The sequence below is a fragment of the Apaloderma vittatum genome, unplaced genomic scaffold (assembly GCF_000703405.1).
Source record: "Apaloderma vittatum isolate BGI_N311 unplaced genomic scaffold, ASM70340v1 scaffold21404, whole genome shotgun sequence".
Classification (NCBI taxonomy): Eukaryota; Metazoa; Chordata; class Aves; order Trogoniformes; family Trogonidae; genus Apaloderma; species Apaloderma vittatum.
This window is the reverse complement of record NW_009714663.1, coordinates 4,854-27,632: the sequence shown is the minus strand read 5'-3', so window position 1 is coordinate 27,632 and position 22,779 is coordinate 4,854. Positions and strand designations below refer to the sequence as shown.

General features: G+C 36.5%; 1 protein-coding gene across 2 annotated transcripts in view; it reads left to right on the top strand.

Annotated features, from left to right (window-relative positions):
• Positions 1-22,361, top strand: part of KRAS (Kirsten rat sarcoma viral oncogene homolog) — a 23,899-nt gene extending 1,538 nt beyond the window's left edge. The window contains exons 2-6 of one of the 2 annotated variants that reach the window (XM_009868862.1): positions 4,943-5,121; positions 7,473-7,632; positions 15,313-15,428; position 18,064; positions 21,592-21,708. In XM_009868862.1, the coding sequence (XP_009867164.1) occupies positions 4,943-5,121; positions 7,473-7,632; positions 15,313-15,428; position 18,064; positions 21,592-21,708 (573 nt within the window). Of the gene's footprint in view, positions 1-4,942; positions 5,122-7,472; positions 7,633-15,312; positions 15,429-18,063; positions 18,065-21,591 lie in introns of both variants that reach the window. The other variant, XM_009868863.1, reaches the window with a different exon arrangement.
• Positions 22,362-22,779: the final 418 nt, after the last annotated feature.

The window sequence follows — 22,779 nt, the reverse complement described above, 5'->3', positions numbered from 1 at the left end:
AAGAGTGTTTGACTTGCACTTGGAGAACAGCTCTTTGAATTACTAAGATGTGAAATCTTAACAAGAGCGCTTAACGCTGAAAACTAAAAACACACTCAAAATTTGTTGAGAGGAACAAGCTTTTACTTTTTCCTGCAAAAAGAACTTTGGAGGATGTTGGTCTTTGTAGTACTTGTTCATTATCTTCTGGGTTTCCCATAGGTCAGCGGCATGTTTACGCATTACAAAAACAACTGTGGAGGTTCTGTGTTAGAAGTTGTCATATAAATTGCATAAACAATTTAGGATGACGTGCTAAACGCAAGTATTTCTAAATCACTTATTGATTGGCAAAATCCCTCAAGCTGAGTATTTTGAGAAATACCAAATATATTTTAATGTAAAATAATAAAATGAAAATATGGAAAGAACTTAAAATCCCAGAGCTGTGACTTCTATTCGGTAGCGTGCAGAGTGAATGAAACACTGTCCTGTGGTCCAGAATCTGTATGTTCTTGTGAAAGAAAGAAACCTTCAACCTAATGGGTTTTGCCGGCATCCACAACTTGTTGCATGCAACAGATCAGTCATCTGCAACTGCCACAAGTTCTTGTCTCTGCACTAGATTTTGTCTTGTAAATTCTGAGACCTTGTGGATAAAGACTCTGTCTTTCTACTCACGTGGTAAATCCCCGTGTGTGTGCTCGCAGTGCTGTGGTCACATAGGTAAGCTCGTAGGGAGGAAGTAATTCAGTTGTAGTAAGAGTGGGCTGTGATTTGGAGTGGCAAACGGGTTACAGGCAACAGGCTTGTAGTTGGGTTTAAATGCCTCAGTCCTTGTCTGGGCAGAATCCCCTTCTGGTTGTCAGGATTGTGTGTCCTGTGTGGATGCAGCGGTGGTGGTAGGAGCAGATCAGAGAACAATAGCTGTAGGGTGGGTTTAACGCAGTATGAGGAAATAAGGCTAAAGTTGATTTGACTGGTAAATGGTAACAGTTACGATGGTTCAGTAGTGTCACTACTATTGTTCCTCGCTTATTACTGTTTCATTGCCATACAGCTGTTGCCAAAGTACTTGTTTTCACTTGCAGATAAATAATCAAGCTAAATATTTTGGGGTAGACAGAGTAGGGTTCAGTGTTCAACTGTAATGGATTCCATAATATACAGTTATTGAAGAATTTTCAATTTTTCCTGTGATTTAGCAAAATGAAACTCAACACTTCTAGAATTCCTGTGTTGAAGGCATGATGAAGTTGAAGAGAGGAAAAAAATATACTAGTTACTTAATCACAGATGCATTTACAAATGTTAGTGTTGTTGCAATTTTCAGTGGAATAGACTTAACGATTCAACAAATAACTTGTTTGGAAAATGTCAAGTTTCATAGCCTGCTTGAGTATTTTTATTCACTTATATCTGAGCATAGCAGATGATGGCCAGGGGGAGGGGAGCATCAACAGGATGGATTAAAATAAACGCATGTTTGGGTGGCAGTTGTTATTTAAATATATATGCTTTATACGTGATTCACAAGTTCATATCTTATTTGAAGTAGATGCCCCAGCACAGATTTATAGCCAAGCAATTCTGTGTGTTTTCACCTGTGAGTGCACTGACCCTTGTAAATCTGGCCTAATCCACAGAACAGTTGGACTAGTGCCCTCTACTGGTCGAGGTTTCTTAAAGCTTTATTTGTGATACCTTAATTTAAACTTTTTAGTTATTTTTTTTTCTAGAGCTTCAGCATGTTTCAGTGCTGTATATATGTCATCTTTTAAATGTTCTAGAGAAAGAACAGTTTTCCTGCTTGCCTGTCAGAGGCTTTTCAATTGGATTAGCAAAATCCTTTTGCTGATTTAACAATACTGATATTTAAGTCTGTGTTCTTACATGACCTGTGCACCTGTGAAACTTCCACCAATATTTAGCAATAGCACAGTCTTAGTAGCTGTGTTTATTACACCAGTGATTTAATGTTAAAAAAAAAGATTCTTACAAAGCAATAGTTACTTGCTTAGATGGCATTTATTAAGCAATGAGAGTTTGGGTTATTTTGGTTGTGGTTTTGTTTTTTTAGATCTGTAGGTAGCATATAGATGAGATTTCCTGTCACGTTTTCTTATCAGTGCTTGTGAATAGATGGAATTATTACTCCCTTAGCATAATTCATGGTGATTTTTATGAATTATGAAAGGCAAATAAAAGATGGTTATGTGATCAATTAAAACTTTTTAGGTAGATATGTTGAATCGGTGTACTGGGGAAAAAATGCAAGTTCATATTTGGAGTCAGGTAGCACTTGGAAATTAACTTCTAGTTTGCATTTTGTTTTTCACTTGATAGCCCTATACTGGATGTTTCTTCATGTGCCATAAAGCTACTGGATTTTTCTAAGTTATGAAATGTATAGTTTAGAAGGTTGGGGTTTTGTTTTTTGGCCATTTGGGTTCTGCAGTTGCCTTTTGAAGCAGAAGTGCCACAAGTAGTATAGTGGCATAATTTCTTGTTATATCCTACATTCTATTTTGCAAGACTTTATAATTATTACAGTATAGTAACACTTAAATAAATTTTATCCTGGTGAATCCCAGTGTAAATATACCTGTGATGGGAGTAGGGGTCCCAGTAGCCTGAATGTCTAATGTAGTGCCCGAGTTTTCTTCTCTACAAATGTGATTTTTAGATTTGATGTTTTACAAGGGAAATAAAAATAAGGGGGACGAGGGGAGAAGGCAAAGCTTTGTTATTTCAGTAGCTCGGAAGGAAATCATACACTTGATTTTTATTTTTTTTTCTCTCCCACATCTTTCTTTTCCTTCTGCCTCAAATCCACTTTCTAGTTAGTGACTAAGTTTTCTCTCCAGAAGTGGTTGCAACAATTGTCCTCTCAAAGCGTACCTTCTTTTTTGTACCTGTGCTGTGCTGGTGCGTTTTTGCTGCTACCGCTAACGTTGTAGGCATGCTAAAGCCAGCAGTTCTTGAAAGTGATTTTTCTGTTCTCTTAAAAATGATTTTTCTTTGATAAAAATTACTTAAAGCTTTTGTTTAGACCTTGGTTGAGGGAAATTTCTTTTCCTTTGAAGTGCTAAGATGTAAAGGAATAATACAGGCTTTTCAGGAAATGTTTTTCATATTTTTAGACTAGCAGTCAAATTGCAAGAAGAGAAAATAAAAGGTTTGTGAATATGCCGAGTATAATAATAGAAGTTCTACTAGTGCTTTGAACTGTGATAAAGGTATCGTAGGACATGGGGTATCTGCTGTGGAATTTAAGTGAATTGGAATAAAGATGCATCCTTTGGGGGGTGTGGAGTTTGTGGATTTTGTTTTTTGTTTCCCTTTAAGCAATGAGCTGGAATATTAACCTTATCTGAAAACACGTTGGAGCTTCTGTATTTTTCTCAGCTGTATCAATATTTAAACATGGCTTATATGTTTCTGAAGTTACCTACTTCTTACTTGAACATTGAATTTGAACTTCTGTGAAATAAATATTTTCAAAATCATGCTGGAGGTGAGCATTTATTTTCAAGGTAAACAGTCAATATTGTTTTAAACAATACTGTTAAATGTCATCAAGGCTCAAAACAAATGTGAGACTATAGTTTGCTTAGTTTAAGATACTAATTCTACACAATTATTCCCTGCTTGTGTTTTGGTGTGAGCAAGAGGAAAGAGGGCCTTGTGTAAAAATAAAAATAGATAGAAAGTGTACAGGAGTAGGTGTACTGGGCCTTAAAATGGGTACGAAGGAAGATCATTCAGAATTCATCTTGAAGGTGGCTAGAATAGCAACTTTAATTCTTTAATTCTCTTCCCAGTAGTTTAGGTTCGCTTCTGTATAGTGTTAAAAAGAACAATAGCAATATCGTGTTAATCTTCAGTTAAAGGATCCAGAAGGTAACACCAAGGTTTTGTGTTGATACCTTTTATTACTTACAAGTCCTGTTTACTAAGAATAATTCATGACACTGCTCAATGACCTGTTTTTAAAGCTTATTGACATGGCTGTATTTCAAATCTATAGATGTTTATAGATGTTATTGGGAAAGTAATGTATATATTCTTATCACTGAAGCTATGTGCTCATAGAAGCCTGGCACCAAAAAGAGCTGTAAATAGACATTAATATCTAGTTGCTTGAAACTTGGTACACATTTTAGCTGCTTGAATCAGTGACCTGAAAAGTTTGACCTGATAGCATCGAAATAATTTGTTGCAACATCTCTTGTGAACCTACCCATCAGGGCTTTTATACGGCTGTGTTGGTCTGTCTTGGCTAAAAATATATCTGGTAACTTAATAACAAAACATTATATGCACCCACATAGGCATACAAACCAGATTTCCTGGCCCAAACATTGGAGTCCTTTTATACTTCATTTCTTTTTCAGTGGCATAGACTTTTGGAGTTGTCTTACTTCTGTACTAAAGCAGAAGGTTTAGTATTTTGTACATTGTTGTGGCACAATACTTTTGTAAACATCTATGGGATGAAGACTGAATTTACTCTAAAAAGAATATAATTTGGTAAGCTGAGTAAGGTTAAACACAGTCAAGACTTTTAAAATCAGGATTCCAAGTTTCTTCAATTCTTCTGTTAACAAAGCGGAGATGCTTTAGATCTGGATCCAACTTGTAATTTTTATCCTTTTGTGCAAAGTAAGAAATAAGAACAACACTCCTTTTTCTGTGTGTGTGCTGCTATGAAGATTCAGAATGCAGCTAAGAATGTGTCCTTCCAGCGTTCTTTCCCTTTCTGGATTACTCATATACATGTAAATACAGGACACCTATTCTCCCACTGTCATTTGCCCATCTCTGAGGTTGGGTTTTAACTCTTGAATGTTTTCAGTGTTACTTGATTACTAGTAACCAACTTTATCTCCTGAGTTATAGGTGTTCAAAATTTTATTGTTTCTGCTTAACCAAGGCTTATGTTTTATTTTTCTTTTCTTAGGATTCCTACAGGAAGCAAGTAGTAATTGATGGAGAAACCTGTCTCTTGGATATTCTTGACACAGCAGGTCAAGAAGAATACAGTGCAATGAGGGACCAATATATGAGAACAGGGGAAGGCTTCCTGTGTGTATTTGCTATAAACAATACAAAGTCTTTTGAAGATATTCACCATTATAGGTGTGTATATTGAAAGATAATTGGTTAACTCTTGTATAAGGTGGATATGTTGCTTGCTCTTCCACTATCAGTAGAATGATCTCTTATGAAATAGCATCTAAGAGAAAAATTGCAGATTGACAATATTGCGACTTACTTCTGCATTTGTAGGTGTGGAATTTTGGGTAATCTGAAAATCTGCTGCCCTGTTCATGATTTAGGGAGACAAAATACTTGAAAGCTCTTCTGATATAAACTAATGTGACTTAGCATTTCTGCCTATTCATGGTGAAGTTTTGTCTTCAAGGTAAACTCTGCTCATTCTGTAGATAAAATTGTGCATTACGATGGAAAAACTTGTGCAAATAAAAGTGTACAGACAGTAATGTTAGCTTTTGTTCTGAGGGTGGAGAGGAAATACCTGTGGAATTCTTGCTAGAAGAGTAATGTGTGAGACCCGATGCGTGAGGAAGCCAGACACACAAAATCAGAGCTCAAGGATGATTACTAAAACCCACCCTCTTATTAGTTGCTTCATATTCTCTTTTTTTTTTTTAATAATTAGTTAGAAATTTCAACTCATGCTTTCTTTGTCAGCTACACTAGTGTAGAAATAAAAGCAGTGTCTGGTGACTACGGTACCAGATCATTTATGACTTGGCAGCTTGCTACTATACTGAATTCTCTTTGGATGTTCTGTTAGCAGGCAATGCAAATCCCACCAAAGATCACCGAGTTTAGCATCATCAGTTTAAGATTACTCCCAGACACGTAACATTAAGCTTTTCATAGTTAAGCATTTGTAATGCTGTCAGATCTATGTTGCTGTATGGTCTAGGAATGTTTTGCTATTGGTATTACCCACAAATGCAACATCTACTCATAAGCTGAGGCTTCACATTTTTGTTACAAATACAAGTTCCTCATTTAAGGTGGGATGCTGTGGCAGTTGAAGGTAATTGAAGACAGCAGATGCAGCTGTCCTGATGGCAGAGTTTCATTTTCTCCTGTATACCAGCAAGTGTAGTGTGCTGAGGTGTGAGTAGCTAAACAGGTACAGGCACCTGCTGACAGAAATGGTCTGCTGCTGGCTTATCTCCCTGGAGCAGCTGCGGGGTCAGGGGAGCACTGTTGCAAATGAGGGAGGTAAAACTGCTGCATACTAACCTGGGGAGAGATCGGTATTGAGAACGCAGATGCTTTCTTTCAGGACTGTTGTTGATTTATATTTAAATTGAGCTAGCCCGCCTGTTTTTAAATTTCATTATATGTAGCATGCTCTGGTCGAATATATTGGTACTGGTGACTTAAAAAAAACAAACCCAAACCAACCAACCAAAAAATCCCCACAACAAAACAGTTAAGAACGCAGAAGGAACGACAAATTAAAAAAAACCCCAACATATCTTGCTCTCAGAAAAACTGTAAACTTCTCTTAATTATCTAATCAGATTATTACAGATGGGTTTCCTCTCGTTGTAGAGGAAGAAGGGAGAAAGCCAAGATGGATGTTGACGTACAGGGAAGAAGGAGTATAGGGGTGGTTATGTGGAATTCTTCTTTTTAAAGAGGGAGATGCAGATTTGTGTAAGACCTTCCCAGTTTATTGCCAAGAATGAGTTGAATGTTAGGGTTTCTCCTGTGCATCCACACACCTGTGGATGACATTGCAGACCAAAGCTGAAAGCTTACAATTAAATAACTGAAAACAGTGACTATACTAATTAAGGAACATACCGCTAGATTATTTGGGAAGGCCAAAGTAATGAAATTAATGATTGTTATTTGAGATTCTTCACAAGTATGTCTAAGCAGTATTTAAAGATGCTTCCTAAGTAGTGTTTAAAAGGACTCTTATCAAATTTCTCTTTGTCGAGAACCAGACCAGTGGTCTTCCAAGTTCAAAAACCTCCCATCTAAATGTATAGTGCTGTCTACAATTAAAAAAAAACCAACCCAACAAAAATAAAAAAGCTCCCACTCCCCAAGCCAAACAGAAACCAAGAGAGCAGATGTAATGCTTTTGAAGTGTTATTTCTTAGCAAATTTAGTATGAGTCCTGAATATGAGAGATAAGTAAAGTTTTTCACCAGCGCTTCATAGGCTTGCTTAAGCATTAGCTGTTTAAAAACTTAAAAAACAAAATAAAAATATAAACAAGCAAAACAAACTATAGTAGTTTGCAGAATATCAGCCTTATTTTTTTGAAAAATAAGATTATAAACTGGTCAGTTTATTTTTTAGTGGCTTCTAATAGTGTATGTGCAGTAAATTAATGATGTTGAAATATGTTAATGTTTTAGGGTTTTTTTTAAAAAAAATCTGTCATATAAATGTTTAATACCTGTTAAATACAATCTGTCTCTTTTTAGGGAACAGATAAAGAGAGTTAAAGACTCTGAAGATGTCCCAATGGTGCTAGTAGGAAACAAATGTGATTTGCCTTCCAGAACAGTAGATACAAAACAAGCTCAGGATTTAGCAAGAAGTTATGGAATTCCTTTCATTGAAACATCAGCAAAGACAAGACAGGTAAAACTCAAAACTTACCAATGCAGAACTCTCATTTGGATTATTATGCTGATTTTTCTAGGTATTGACAATTGCTTGATCATATCAATACATTTCCCCAGAGTGGAAATTCTTGTGATGTCTCTTCTTTCTGTCAACTCACTCACAACTGGTACTTGTTTAATAATGAGTGATTCGCTTCGGTTGCGCAAACTCAAAGAATGAGACCTGGCCTGCTGTTACTGTCCTCTCTCAGGTGGTTGTAGCATTTGTAATGTTGTGATAGGTTTTAATAGAATAAAAAACACTTCTACCTAGAGGTGAAATGCCTTTTTTTTTTTTCCCTCAGCAAGAAGATTAAGCAGACAAGCAGCTAATTAGTTTATTCTGGTTTAAGTATTTTTATTAATAAAAAAAGGAATTTTTATTTGAGACAATGATTCAGTCTTAGTGGGACATACTTTATATACCTTTTTATAGCTAAGCAATTCACTGTATTTTTTTGAATTTACTGGCTTAATTGCTTGTGTAAACTGATACTCTTCTAAGAATTTAGAGCTTGCTGTTGGTTTATTGTGCCCCACTGGTGTAGGTGGAGAGGCAGCCATCGGGGTCCTTTCAGTGCTTCTTTCAGGGTTTGCTATGACAAGGGCACCCGTAGTGGTACATCTGTGTATTGAGAAGATAAGCTCTACACATACAGATTAAACTGGTTCTGTACTTCTGGAAGAAAGCATTCTTTTTGAAGAATGCTGATTTGTGGTTTTGAGAGAAGACTTTCTGTCAGTACAAATGAGATCAGGCCTGAGTGGCCACATAACTCATGCTCTCTGCATAATCAGAAGTGTTATGTTCAAGTTATGAATTGGGAATTAGGTTTAGGAGAAGGATGCAAATAAGAGCAGAATACTGCAATTTGAGTAACTGCTCAGTGTAACTGCTAAACAGATTCAACTGCATCACCTGGCAAAATTGCCTTATAGACAGTACATAAGTTATTTTTGGACATAAAAAAATAATATTTTATTAGTGCAAATTTGCTACACCCACCCAAGTTTCTGACAAGTTGAAACCTGGACTAATTAGTAAGCACATCTTTGATTTCTCTGTAGAGTTTAAGTCTTAGCATTAGAGAAAGTCTCTGTTAGGTAGGATTGAAAGAACAAAACTATGCAACTTTAATGGTGAGAATAAATTAGGCCACAAGTGTTGTGAAGAATGTGGAATGTAAGTGGACTGAGTAATTACGGTGTTCTTGTTTGGAAGGTCCTGTATTGGTGGCTGTCATTGAGATGTTAAGATAAAAAAGAACTCTGAAATTACCTTTGAGGTTTGAGATAATAGAGGTTTTGTACTAACATCTGGATTTTAATTTGTTCAGTCTGTTTTATAGAGCATCAGTCTTTATTGAGGAAATATTCCTTTTGCATAGCCACTTTTATTAAAAGTATTTTGATACAATGGTGTATTTATAAAGACTTCTTTCTTGCACTCTACCTGCAATTTACTGCTATGAGCAGCCCCACCATGCCTAGCCAATGAAAGATGGCATGCTCAAAAATCACCACACCTGTTCAGTTTTATAATCTTTGTTTACACAAAGTAGTATCTGCTTTTTTATCTCGGACTTTTAAGAGGTCTGCTGGAAGTTTGTACTTATTTCAGAGAACAATAGATCAGTCTTACATGAACTGTCAATCTATAATTTGACTGCTTTTATCTGTGACTTTATATTCTGGAGGTACCAGCCAAAGTGTTATGGAAAGGATCTCACTATTGGCTTCTGTTTCTCAAAGGTGAGTTTTACACCCTCTCCAGACTTGGAGTCCCTAAAGGTATCTTGTGGATTTTAAAATAAAGATGCCTAAAAGACTCTTGAGAATGGTGGCTTCCAAAAGTTGGAACTGATTCTTTTGCAGTGCTGTTCGTAACATGTGGTGTTATGAAACTGCTTCATAAGATGCTGCTTTAAGAAAATATTTTTGAGAAGACTAAAATAAATTTTTAATTATAGCAAGAGCTTCTCAGTAGTCATATGTGTGTATGTATATATCTGTGTATACATATGTATTTACATATCACGATTTTTCAGTCACACTGTTGTATTTCAAATATATGCATATATATATATATACACACACACACCTTCTTTCAAAGTAACTTTTTTTAATTAGGGGATTCAAACCATTTAGCAAGCTGCATGTGGTGCATGGACTATATTTTTATTGGTCAGAGTTCAGTCATCGGCTAAAAATAAATACATAAAAAAATCCTATCTGGTTACATGCAGAACTTCTAAGTATGAGCAGATATAGCTAGTGGCCTGATAACTTCTAGAGTCTGAAGAAAGTCTGCCATGAATATTTAAAAGTAGGAACCTTTCCCTTTCCTGTACATAGCTCCCATCACAGTGAAATGTCATTATTAGTGCCCTTGGAAGGCATGATGAAGGCATCTTTCTTCAGCCCTTCCCCATGCCCCACTTCTGCTGGGGCTCGGAGGCCATCAGAAGTTTTCTGGGGAAGGAGATAGGAGAGATGGAAATGGAAAGGAGTTATCCACATAGCCTGTTTTGATTGCTGAGACGCTTTAAAATGATGGCATTTTATGCTCATGCACAATGAGCAAAACTCCAACTAAATGAGTTTTTAAGGCTTGCAGAAATTCATAGACAAGATCAAAAGTAGGAGCAAAGCGCTGAAATGAAGTGCAGAAATAAGTTAGTGTATTTGGTTTTATTTGATTCTGACTGGCAATAAAGAGGTAAACTTCAACTTACTGCAAAGAGTTGTATTTTAAGCCAAATCCCTGTGCAAGTTTTCATACAAATCACTGAGTTCATCAGTGAAACATTCACTTAGTGGTCCTTACAGCTTGGGTATAAAGTTGTAGATTTAGGTGTTTTTTTATTAAACTACTGACTGAAATGAATGTAATGTAATTTATGAAAAATAGAATCATAGAATGGTTTGAGTTGGAGGAACCAGATCTTAAAGATCATCTAGTTCCAACCTCTCTGCTATGGGCAGGGACACCTCCCACTAGACCAGGTTGCTCAAAGCCTTACCCAGCCTGGCCCTGAATGTCTCAAGGGATGGGGCCTCCACCACCTCTGTGGGCAACCTGTGCCAGTGTCTCACCACCCTCCTAGTGAAGAGCTTCTTCCCGATATCTAGTCTAAATCTACCCTGCTCCAGTTTAAAACCATCACCCCTTGTCCTGTTGCTACAGACCCTTGTAACAGTCCCTCCCCAGCTTTCCTATAGCCACCTTCAAGTGCTGGAAGTCTGCTATAAGGTCTTCCTGGAGCCTTCTCCAGGCTGAACAGCCCCAATTCTCTCAGCCTGTCCTCATAGGGGAGGTGCTCCAGCCCTCTGATCATCTTTGTGGCCGTCCTCTGGACCTACTCCAGCCCGTCCATGTCTTATTAAATAATGATAGTCCTAGTTCTAAATGTAAACACCTATCAGTACTTGTGGTTGTATAAGGCATGTTGCATCACTTTCATCCTTTCACAATCCTTATGCAGAAGAGTATGAATTTCTTAGGTTTATTTTGAAAGCTGATTTTGCTTTTCTCTGTCATAAGCTTTAAATTCAAGTTCTTCCCTCTCCACATGAGTGTACAGCTCCCAATATTATCAGTAGTATCAGATGAGAGATGAGAGGCAGATTTATCCCCATCAAAGCTGCATCCTGTATTCTTTACAGGGCTTCCATTTGCCTGTCAGTTACACAAGGAAAAGCTGTAAGGCTGTACCCCAAGTGTGGTTTGACTGTGGGATTTTCTTTTCCTTGGAACATTTCAACTGTCCTGATAGTATTGAATTCACAGGAAAAATGTATGAAAGGGCATTATTGTAAGCATAGTGGATAAAGTATTTCCCAAAGTGTCAGGTCTTGGTTTAAGAATATATACTTAAACACACTTTTAAAGTATGTAATGAAGAAGTTCACCTAAATCACAGGGATGTTAAGAATATTACATTATAGTTATTTCAGCTCTCTGATGTACAATAGGTTAGGCCCCAAACTTGTGCTGAAATTACGTTGAAAACCTGTGATTAGTCTGATGCAGTAATGCAGAGCTTCATTCCTATGTCTCAGTTGACATTCATGAGTAAGTGAGAATTTAGACAGTTTGCTTGAACCAAGTTGCTGTATCTTTTAGGGATATGCTGTATCTGTTTAATGGTATTGTATGTTTTTCAGTCCGTGCTGTATTTAATGTGGTTCACGTGTACAGGTTCCATTTTAAAACTTTCTTGTTGGACTTTACAATGTGGGTGGATTTTGTTTTTCATGTCACTTGTTTGTTCTAAGGTAAAACTTCTCCAAAAGAGCTTAGTTCCCAAGAAAAAGGCCCTTATAAAAAATAAGAAGGTTTGATAACATTGAAACAAATTCTGGCATCCTTTTTTTTTTTTTTTTTGGCTGGATGACTACAGGAAGAAACAAGCTTATTATTTACCTATTAGAAAGATAAATAGGTGCAACAAAAAAAGGATACATCTGCACAGGGGGTGAGGTCAGGTAGGACAGACAGCTGTAATTCCTGGCGCTTCTTAACTGCAAAGTGAGTAACTTCCTAACTTTAGTCTATGATTTTGTGCACTATTTAATAGGAATTTACTGATACATATATATATATATATATGGTATTTAATCATGACAAGATAATAAGATGATCCCTCCTTCACCAAAGTAGTGGTCATTCTTCATGTTAGTGGTTTCCAAACAGTTCTTTGAAGTATTATGTCTCTAAAAGAGACAGCAAAAATTTAGACTTAACCTATAGACTAAAAGTTATATAAACTAGTAGATTTTTGCAGGCTTATATTCTTAAGTATTGGCCAAGCTAACTTCACCACTACCAAATTTTATTTTGGGAGGAGTGCTTTTATGCAAGTGAATAGTGTAGTTTTTGCTTGTGTCCTCATGAATAATTTTGCTTCTATTTGTTTGACAGTGGTTTTAGGAGCCCAGCTGTAATAAATTGTGTAATGGTGGTCACAGAATGCTTTTGAGATGTCAAGGCTAACTTTCATTAGTTTCCTTTAAGTACTATTTAATAGAGAGGAACATGCGAAAATTCCTGTTTGTACTTTGATTTGTATTTGAAATAGTCTTTCTTTGCAGTTAATCCTATTTTAAATTGAATGTTTGTCTGTCTCCTAGGAGTCAAAAGCATCTTCAAAACACTGCCTTAAGGTCACAAGTTCTTTAAGCTGTTTAGATATTTGAAGTTTTTAATATCTGCTGTCTGTTTCTGACAGCTAATAGAAGTGGTTAATCGTATTTTAAATGTATGGTCTATGCTCATTTAAGGAAAAAACAGTAAAAAAAAAAATCTTAAAAGAAATTGGTTTTAAAATTACTTCTTAAGTTTATAAGACTGGTACCTGGCTCTTCCAAATGTCACCTCCTGCTAATGAAATTAGCGAACATGTCTCTACATATTTTCTTGGAGAATAATTTCTTTTGACAGTATTCACGAGACCTCTTGGTGGTGGCAGCAGTAGCTATTTCTTTCCTCACTCTGTCTGTATCTCTCTCTGCATTGCTAAAGCAAATTACAGCTCATATTGGTGATGGGAAAGTTTGCAGTAAATGTTGACTGAAGAATTGTTACCTAATGATTCATGTGTAAGCTTCACAATCAAATTACATATTTCTACTGCAAAACAGTAGATTTGCAAAAACAGTGATTCTTGTACAGCCTGTTCTTGGGCACATAGCAGCTGATCAGTGTTTACTGTTTCCTCTTCAGGAATAAACTTCCATTCCTTCCAGAAAAACATGAAAGTATGGGCTTTACTTGGGTTTTTCTGTTTCTTAATGGCTTCAGTTACATTTTGCAAACTCTCAGGCCTGGAATGTAAGACTTGCCACCTCGTCAAAACTTCACTGCCTTGTAACAGGGCATGTTGTGTATATCGGAGAAATACAGTCCAAGAAATCTGATTCGTTTAATCTTTAAATTCAAGTGGCCATAGTTCAGAAGAAGCCTCAGCTAAGCAGTAGTGAGCTAAGAGTGAGTCATAAATGTGGTAACCTATGGCACAGTTCATGCAAATGGCAGTAAACTGGCAGTAAATATTAGCTTAGTAAATATTAGGGGCATCATATGGAGATGAGTTGGAGAGAGAATTTATGGAAAAGCTGCCAAATACAAGCCCAGATTGTGCATTTGGGTAGTAATAAAGTTTTGAGACTTAAATGATTGCCCTGTTCTCCACAATCATCAGTGTTCTGTTTTTATGAGTTTGTATTAACAACCCTGTTGATCTGAATGAGGAGACAAGTAATGAGATTGACAGTAAGGCAGGGGAGAGATTTGCTGTCCCTTTTAAAAGCTGTGCCTAAACATTTTGCATCTTGCTATAAGAAAATCGTCACAGATTTATCTCAAGTTTTAGGTTTATGCACAGATGTAATCTGTTTTAAAATAACAGGTATTATATGTTAAAGATGGGGTCATACCTCTTTGTCTTGTATTTGCTTGAATATATGTTCTATCCTCATACTGTTTTTTAATTTTAAATGCTTACTGTATCATCATCTCCAAGTAGCCTAAACACAGAGCTGCAGAAAGGTAGGGTGTGAGACTAGAGACCTAAAACATGTAGCTCTGCATCATCCTTGGAGTACTCGAAGAGCTCCTCTCCAACAGATGCAAATCTGAGCAGCAGAACATCACAAGTTATTTGCGCTTTAGTGGTTATTATGGGACCCTCGCAGTTGTCTGAGCTGGGCCCAGCGAGAATGGGTTAGCTGTGCCTTGTGCATTGGTGTGAACAGAGCTCTTACACATGATAATAAGGAACTTGTTGCTTTTTCTGGATGGAAGAATAACTTATATAATTACAATAAGCAATTACTTTTGAAAGTTACTTTGGAATATACTGTACTTAAGATGTTTCTTAATTGCACTTTGCCATGACTGGTGGCCCTTTCCCTAAATCTAATAGGATATACTTGCTCTGTAAAGTAGCTTTAAAGATAATATTGCCCAAAATTTAGTGTTCTTGTAACTTTGTAGTTCTTTCTTTGCAACTTCATAGGAAATTACCTGGTTAGACTTCTTCTATACTTTGTTAGTTTGTTCCAAATAGTTTTTGCAAAGAAAGCAGAACTTCCTGTATGAAGAACAGAATATAAATGAGTTTACTTTTCCTGTCCGAACAGTAACAAGTTCTCACTTTGCCTAAGATGTGAAAATTGGTGGTTAACTGTGTGTGTTTATAAGTACCCACTGGTTAGCACTTTAATAAGCTTTTGTGCCTGCTAAATACACCCATGCCTGCAAAAATATATGAAAAGATTCAGTAACACAAGCGGTATTATTTTCAGCATCATACGCAGTAGAAGAAAATAATTCCTAAATTGTGCTTTGGTTGTTTTTTTTTGTCCAAGTGTAACCTTGCATAGGAAGAAAGGAGGGCTTAAAGGGTAGATAATCACATTAATTAGTAATCAATAAATTCTTTCAGTGTGTCTTGATTGCATTAAGAATATTTATCAGGCAGAAAATGTGCAAGCCCAGCATTTTAAATATATAAATGGAGATCCACATTTATCTCAAGTAAAACTCATAATTTCAGTGGTTTTGTTGTGGTTTCTTTCTCCCTGCCGTGGCTGTCCCAGTACGTCACGATTGTTAATGAAGCAGTTTTTTAAGGAGTTGTGTTTTACAATGCAGAGAGTGGAGGATGCTTTTTATACATTGGTGCGAGAGATTCGACAGTACAGAGTGAAAAAAATCAGCAAAGAAGAAAAGACTCCAGGGTGCGTGAAAATTAAAAAATGCCTTGTAATGTAACAGGGTAAGTTTTGTAATGTAATAGGGTAAGTTCTGCAAATCACTTGCCAAATAAAAATGATTGATGGTGTCTTGCAAATCAGAAATTTTATGGCTAATTTGAGATGTAATTTAAGATACAAACCCAATCAGATTTCAGTATAGTAGTCCTGAAAAATATTCTTAGCAAACATGCAAGTACTATGGATTTGCTTTGTTTCATGGGTTTTCAATAAATAGATTAACAAGAAGTCTTTACTGTGTATTGAGCTCTCCATCTGTGAACTGGAGACCTAGTTTTGAGTGTGAAGAAGAATAAAAAGTTTCATTACAGGTATATTGCAGATACTGTTGAAATGAATATTGACTGAATCTTCAGGTTGATGAACTGAGGGAAGAGAATCATAATATTTATAGTTTTCAGATGCAGAAGCAGGAGGTTCCTAATCTAGCAAAGGATTTGACTAGTAGCTGCCATATGGGATTTTTTAATTCTCAGGCCTTTTCTTACGCCATGCCAATTTTTCCTTGTTTTCCCCCAGCTTATAAAATTTACTCATACTGTTTCCAGAAATACATAGTTGTCTTTTTTTCTTGTCAGCTATAATGCCATGAGTGATCCAGATTTGGACAAAATGGTAAGGTTTCCATTTTTTTGAGAGCATTTACAAGGCATGAAGGGAAACAACAGTGAAATAAAACTGGAGGGGGAGGGGAGAACCACCAAAGGAAAAACAACACCCAGAACTCAAGGAAAAAGCCCCTGCCAAATTCTCATAAAAATGTTTCATATCTTTATGTTCAACTGTAAGAAGAAAAGGGAGGAGAAGAGAAGAGACTGTGATATGGAAGAAGTGTCAGTCTACATAGTTTCCAGTGCTTTTTGAACAAACCATCAGAATGGCCCCTTAGATATATTACTAACCCCTTAATTCTTTACCTGTTGCTGCACCATTCATTTTTCAAGGTGTTTTTTCACACTTAGGAACATGTTGCAGAGAGGTAGTGGAATTTGACTTGTATCATGAAGAGATTGTCACAGCTGTGGGAATATTCCCTTCAACAAAGGAGATTTATTCTTTCCAGAGGAGGGAGGAAAACCTTTATTTCATATCAGTTTTTACTAGATCTGCTCAGGCTTCTTATATTCACAGTTTTTTAAGTGATGAATGACTGCTCTAAGATAATTCTTTAGATGTTTCTTTAAAAAAGATACACTTTGTGATACTGGTTGTATCAAAGGTTTCCTTTGCAGGTAAAAGGGAACTTCAGTTATGAAGCTTCCCAGTCCTGCATCCAAATATTGATAAAATTGATGCCATCAAAATAGTTAGTTTATATTTAGTTTTGACTTTTTTTTTTTTCATTTCCCCCACTAGTTATCAAAAAACAGCTAATAGCAGCTTGGGAAGATTACTTTTGATGAGAGTAATATAAACTAAATTGCTTAAGCCTATTTCCTGTAGCCTTCTGAAAACCAACTTTGCCATTTCTTGCTGTCTTGCTAACTAACATAGCCATACCTTAAAGTAGAATTTCTTTTTGTTTACTGGGACTTTAGAGATCCTGAATCCTGTCTGCTTTTCCTTTCTGTTGACTTCCAAGTGAGAAGAGGATGGTGGGAATTCTGGGTTTTGTTTTTTTTTTTTTCCCGTGGAAACATCTTTTCAGATTTTAAGATCCTTCTTGATAGCTCAGCGAGCATATGCTTGCTTTCTACCAGCTTGATACTTACTTTCTGCCTATGTCCAAAAGAAATATGTTTTGTGCATGTTTGGTTGTTGCCGGGATTTTTAATTTTTTTAAAATTTTTTTTATTATTTCCCCAGATGGGGCAAATCTTTTGTCAACAATGGATGTTGTTGGGGGTTTGGGTGTTTTGTTGTTCCCCCCATATCCTCTTTAAAAGGTAGTCTTGGTTGTAAGACTCTAGAATTTAAAGAGTCTGCTCAGGGGAAGGAACATTTGTCTTTATACTCAAGTCAGTTATACATAGTATTGGCAGTCATTGCACCACCTTTGTATTTAGGAAGGTAAGGTGGAGTAAATGCATCCCAAATTTATTGTGGTACTGCTGTGGTTCAGTCATGGTTCTAGTGGAATAAGAAATCTAGCATTTAAAACAGTTTGGCTTGTATTACTTTCTATTCAGTAAGAAGATAAATATTACTTCAGTCTGATGCATACTAGATAGCTAAGGAGAGCAGCACCTAATGGTGTAAGTCAGCTGGGATTTTAGACTTCAAAAATATTCATTATAACAGTTTGCAATGATAGTATTTATTTTCCTTTTTTTGTCTGTGGATAATCAAACTTGATGGTTCAGAGTGTTTTGCTATGTCTTGGAATATTCAGTTTATCTTCTCGTTGCTTGTGGGATGCCTTTTTAGTTACATTAATCTTGTACAAAGTAACTGAAAACTGACTACCCAGATTACCAGGAACTGAAGCTTTCCCAGAGATTTATTCCTTCAACTGTTACACAGCAGAGAAATTGTATGACACATAACATCTTTTGCTCTGTTTGTAATTTCCAACTAACAGGAAGAAATTTCTAGAATTCAATGTAAAATCCTCAGAAGATCTTTCTTGAAAGCATTAAAGTTTTTACATTAAAAAATGTAGCATAGTATAACAAAAAAGTTTCTCTAGGGTGTAAATTAGACACCTAGACAATGTAATTCAGATTGACCTGGGTTAATAGTAAAAAGTTTGAGTTACAGAAGTTCTATATTTGAAATAAAATTTCTAGATTATTGATTAAAACTGTAATGATTTTTTTCTATAATACTACAAAGGTGTACAAAAAATACCTTCCTTGTGACTGATACATATGTGTATGTATATATGTATTGTATATTTAAAAAATATTAAAAAGACTCTGTTCAACAATTTAAAAGTTATTTACGGGTCTACTTTTGGGGCTGGACTATTAAGGAATTCCCAATTCCTTATGAAATTAGGATTTGTTATTGATAGCCAGGTGAGATGCCAAGTTTCATGCTTGCTTGTAACCATGTAACCATGTGTCCAGAATTCTACATGGTCATGGGACCACGTGGTTCTCCAAAGAAAAGTTACAGCCAGGAGCAGGCTGTTTTCTGGGGAACTGTTCTGATTTTTCTGTTCCCTCTGTCTTTCTTAGTTGCCCTTTGGGAAAACAAGGGCCAGGTGCAAGCTCCATCAATGTCCCTTCGTTGGAGGTGAGGGGGTGTAGCTGTGAGCATGCACGGTGAATTTTGAGTTTCTAATCTCCAGCCTGGATTTAAAGCGCTTGTTCAGTACATCTGATGCTGTCCCAAAAGCTCGCACACAATAGCTCCTGCAGTCCCCTCGTACTGAAACAAGTAACTAGAAAGGTTGAGTGCCTTTAATTGTACATTATTGATGCCTTTAGGGACCTTCTGTAAACAGAGTATCCACTACTTAGATTTAAAATCTAATCTGCAGACTGGAAAGTCAAAGATCTCAGTTTATCTTGAGTTCTCCAGTTTGAATTCACAAATAGTCTAAACCTAATTTTCGGTGTCATGTTCTATTCATTACCTGAATTTAAGAGGAATTGCAGCAGGACGAAACTACTAAATACATACTTAATAATTTGATCTACAAAGCTGTAAATGCAAGAATGAAAGCTAAGTCAATTCTCTAATATTTTGCAACATGCACTGTATTTCACTGGCCAGCATGCACTGCATTGCACTGATCATCAACTTCCTAGGTAGAATAAAGATCTCGGTTGTAATTCTGAAGTCATATGTTTAAAGGTCCATAACAGTCTATGGATATTACTTTGTACAAGTTTTTTTCTCTGAATGTATTTTAAAAACAGTTTCATGAGGGTGGGTTGCTTGTTGGAAGACATCAGGTGCAATTTTTGTTCAGTGTGTCTCATTTGAAGGCACCACTGAAGGCCAATGACTATCCTTGTAATGAGTAAATTTCAAGTACATTAATGATGAGTGTTGAAGTATTGAGAGGTAATTTTTTAAGGAAACATGAACAGCCTTGTAGAAGAATATTGTGCACAGGTTTTTTTAATACATTCTTGGGTTCTAAGAATGAAATAATTCTTCTGTCTGTTGTGATTGAGTCTCGATACTGTCCTTTTAGCTGACTGGCTGAGATGAGGACTGCAGTAAGTACCCTTGGACCTGTCACCAGTTCTATTACACAAACATTGTGCATTAATGCTGAAGTTACAAGCAAAATACGCTAGCTCTTGGTAAAAATAATACCTAGCATTTCTAATTCTCCAAAGATTCATGGGGGACATTACCCTTTCCAGAACTAAGGATACTCTTCCATTAGGCATGCTACATCAATTTTATATTGATCAATAGTATTTTAAAATGCAGAGTAAGTTATTTGCAAGTGTATTTTTTTATATTACAGGACCTTGCAAAAGTGTGCTATTACTGTAGGGAGATGGCCCACTAAGGACTTTGATCAAGGATGAGTTACTTGTAAATGTTTTATGAACTCGAATGGGAAGGTTTTAAATAAATTTAGGTTATACTGGCAGCATTGCTTTGTAAGTGAAGCTACTTAAGACCTCACTGTTGTTTGGACTTTCTGTATTAAGTTTCATCACCATTTGGGGTTTGACTGAAACGCTAAGGTGATTTGGGGCTTTTTGTTGTGCTATTTTTAGAGTTCACTTTTGGTTGTTTAATTTTTATTCACAGCTTGAAGGCAGTCCGTAGGTGACAAGAGGTAGGAAGCTGCCAGCCAGTTGTGGGGCTATGTTTTGAAACGCAGTTCTACACTGGTGCAGTTGGCTGCTGTAATACATTAACAATATACAACTATTTCTGATCTGACTAAAAGATAATATAAGGAATAATATAAGGCAGTGAAAAATCCCAATCACGTTTATCTTAGTGATTTTGTAAATGTCAATACTAAAGCTATTAAATGCAAAGGCTGACTGACAACATGGGTACTTGACTGAAGTATGGAACAACCTGAAAGCTAGGCAATAAGCTCTTTTGTGTAGATAAGTTGTTAGGAAGTTTACTGTGTAACATTGTACTTGGTAGTGGTTCATATCAGGCTTTTAGATATGCTAGGTCTCTTTTCGACTGGATTTAGTTTTTGTCAGCTGCAATTACCTACACAAAAAATGAAAAACTACTTAATGTGGAGAAACATTTTTTTATGTCTGTAGCTTGACTATTGGAGCCATGGCTCTACATGATACAGCACCATAGATAATGTGTTCCGTGTGTCTTTTAACTGTGTAAGTTGATTGGAATGATTTATCAAATGATGATTAATCATTGGAACATGGGATTGATTTGATTGATTTGCATACATAAAGATTTATAAAACCATGGTGTGATTACTATATGTGTGCCTGGGAAATGACCTGTAAATTAATCAAAACTATGTCTTTGATATTGAATTCTTGCTATAAATACTTGTATTTACTTTTTAAAGCTGCATAGAGATTATTAAAGCATAAACAAAGCTAACTAATGCTTCACAACTTTATCCTGTAGTAATAAGACACATAACCATGATCTAAACCTGTGGTACTTATACTTTTCTAGTTTGAGGTGTAACAACATGTGGCTCTCTTTGAGATGGAGAAGAGGGCAGTATGCTAAATTACTTTCCTTGCCATTTTAATAATGGAATTGGATCTATGGGCTATCTGTGATCAACCCCTGAGCAGTGAATCACCTGCCGGCTGCTGTAAGCCCCATCTGGGGAAGAGCTGAGAAAGAGGGCAGGCGGGTGCTGGCTGTTGGTGGCATCAAACCACTTAATTTGCGCTGCTGCTTCAGTGCTTCTCCAAATTCAGGAGAGGAACAGCCTGTAGCCAGCATTAATTGTTCAAATGATGGCAGCCCGCTCCCAAAGTCAGCTCTCCTGCAGGCCCCTCTGCCCATGCACCATGATGCGGTCAGATGCGTTCCTCTTGGGTCACAGGAGACAACTCCCCTTCCATGAACAGAGGACTGTTGCCCTGGCAATTCCTCCAGCCCGGAGTCTACTCAAGGGTACAGGTTAAAAGCCTCTGGAAGGAGAAGACAGTGTAATCTCCCCTGGGAGGCAGCTTTTTTTGCTGAACCCGCTTCGCCTGCTCGGGTCAGATGAGAACAGGCTGTACCTGAGCAGAGATGTAAGGCTGTTAATATGAGCTTAATGTGTGCATGCCTGTGTCTTTTTCAGGGTGTTGATGATGCCTTCTATACATTAGTTCGAGAAATCAGAAAACATAAAGAGAAGATGAGCAAAGACGGTAAAAAGAAGAAAAAGAAGACAAAGACAAAGTGTGTAATTATGTAAAAACAATTTATCCTTATTCTTAGAAGTACTTAAGTAATTTTGTACATTACACTAAATTATTAGCATTTGGTTTAGCATTACTTTACTTTCTGCTTCATGATCCTGTTAGCTTTACCTGAATGCTTGTTTTAAATGACAGTGGAAACTTCATTCCTCTTAAAGTGCCAGTATTCTTTGACTGTTCGTTCTTGAACTAGCAATGCCTGTGAAAGAAAACAAAACAAAAAGACACAAAAGCCTGAGTACTGTCTTGGGACTCTTTGGTGCATGCACAGTTGCTAACTTTCTGTTTTTCTTACTGCTTGTGAACTTCTGTTGTGTGTGCAAACCAAACAATGAAATGATGCTCTACACATTCAAACATCCCCTTTGAATTTTTGGGTTTTAAATCTGGTTGGGGAAAAAGGACTAGTCAGCAAAAGACTTCCATTTTCACCTTTCTTTTATTTTAAACTGACTGCAATATAGAGAGACCAGAAGCCTTTTATAGTCTTCCTGTAGATTTTGCTTCTAGGCCTCTAGTCTTGTAGCATTTCAGATCAACTTGAATGAATGTAAAGATAAAATTTTCACAAACACAAAAAAATCACCGCAATTTGTCACGGTCACTCCTTAAATACTCTATTTTTTCTATAAAAAATAAGAAAAATTAAAAAAAAGACAACAATGCACATCTGGCAATGGAAAAAGTGTAAGTTCTAATTAGGTTAATTTGCTATTGTTAATGCTTTGCTTTAAGACTTTCACTAACTTTCTGTGTCTGAAGACCGAGGTGAAATCCTAGCTCTCCTGACCCCCAGTGGCAAATCCTCAAGTAGATACAGGATTTCACCCTTAGTGTCTCTAGGAAATACTAGAAAGCCTTAACAGATAAGTTGATTTAAATTCTTAGGTTATTTCATACATGGATCCAGAATCTACTATAAGAATTGAGTCAGAATGAACTCTAAATTATATAGCGAAGTAAGACCATTCTTTTTTTTTTCCCAAGAGTGGCATTAAACATTTCCATGGGCCCATTTTGTGCAAAATGGGGGAGGAATTTTAAACTCTGGTAACATCAAAGGAGTG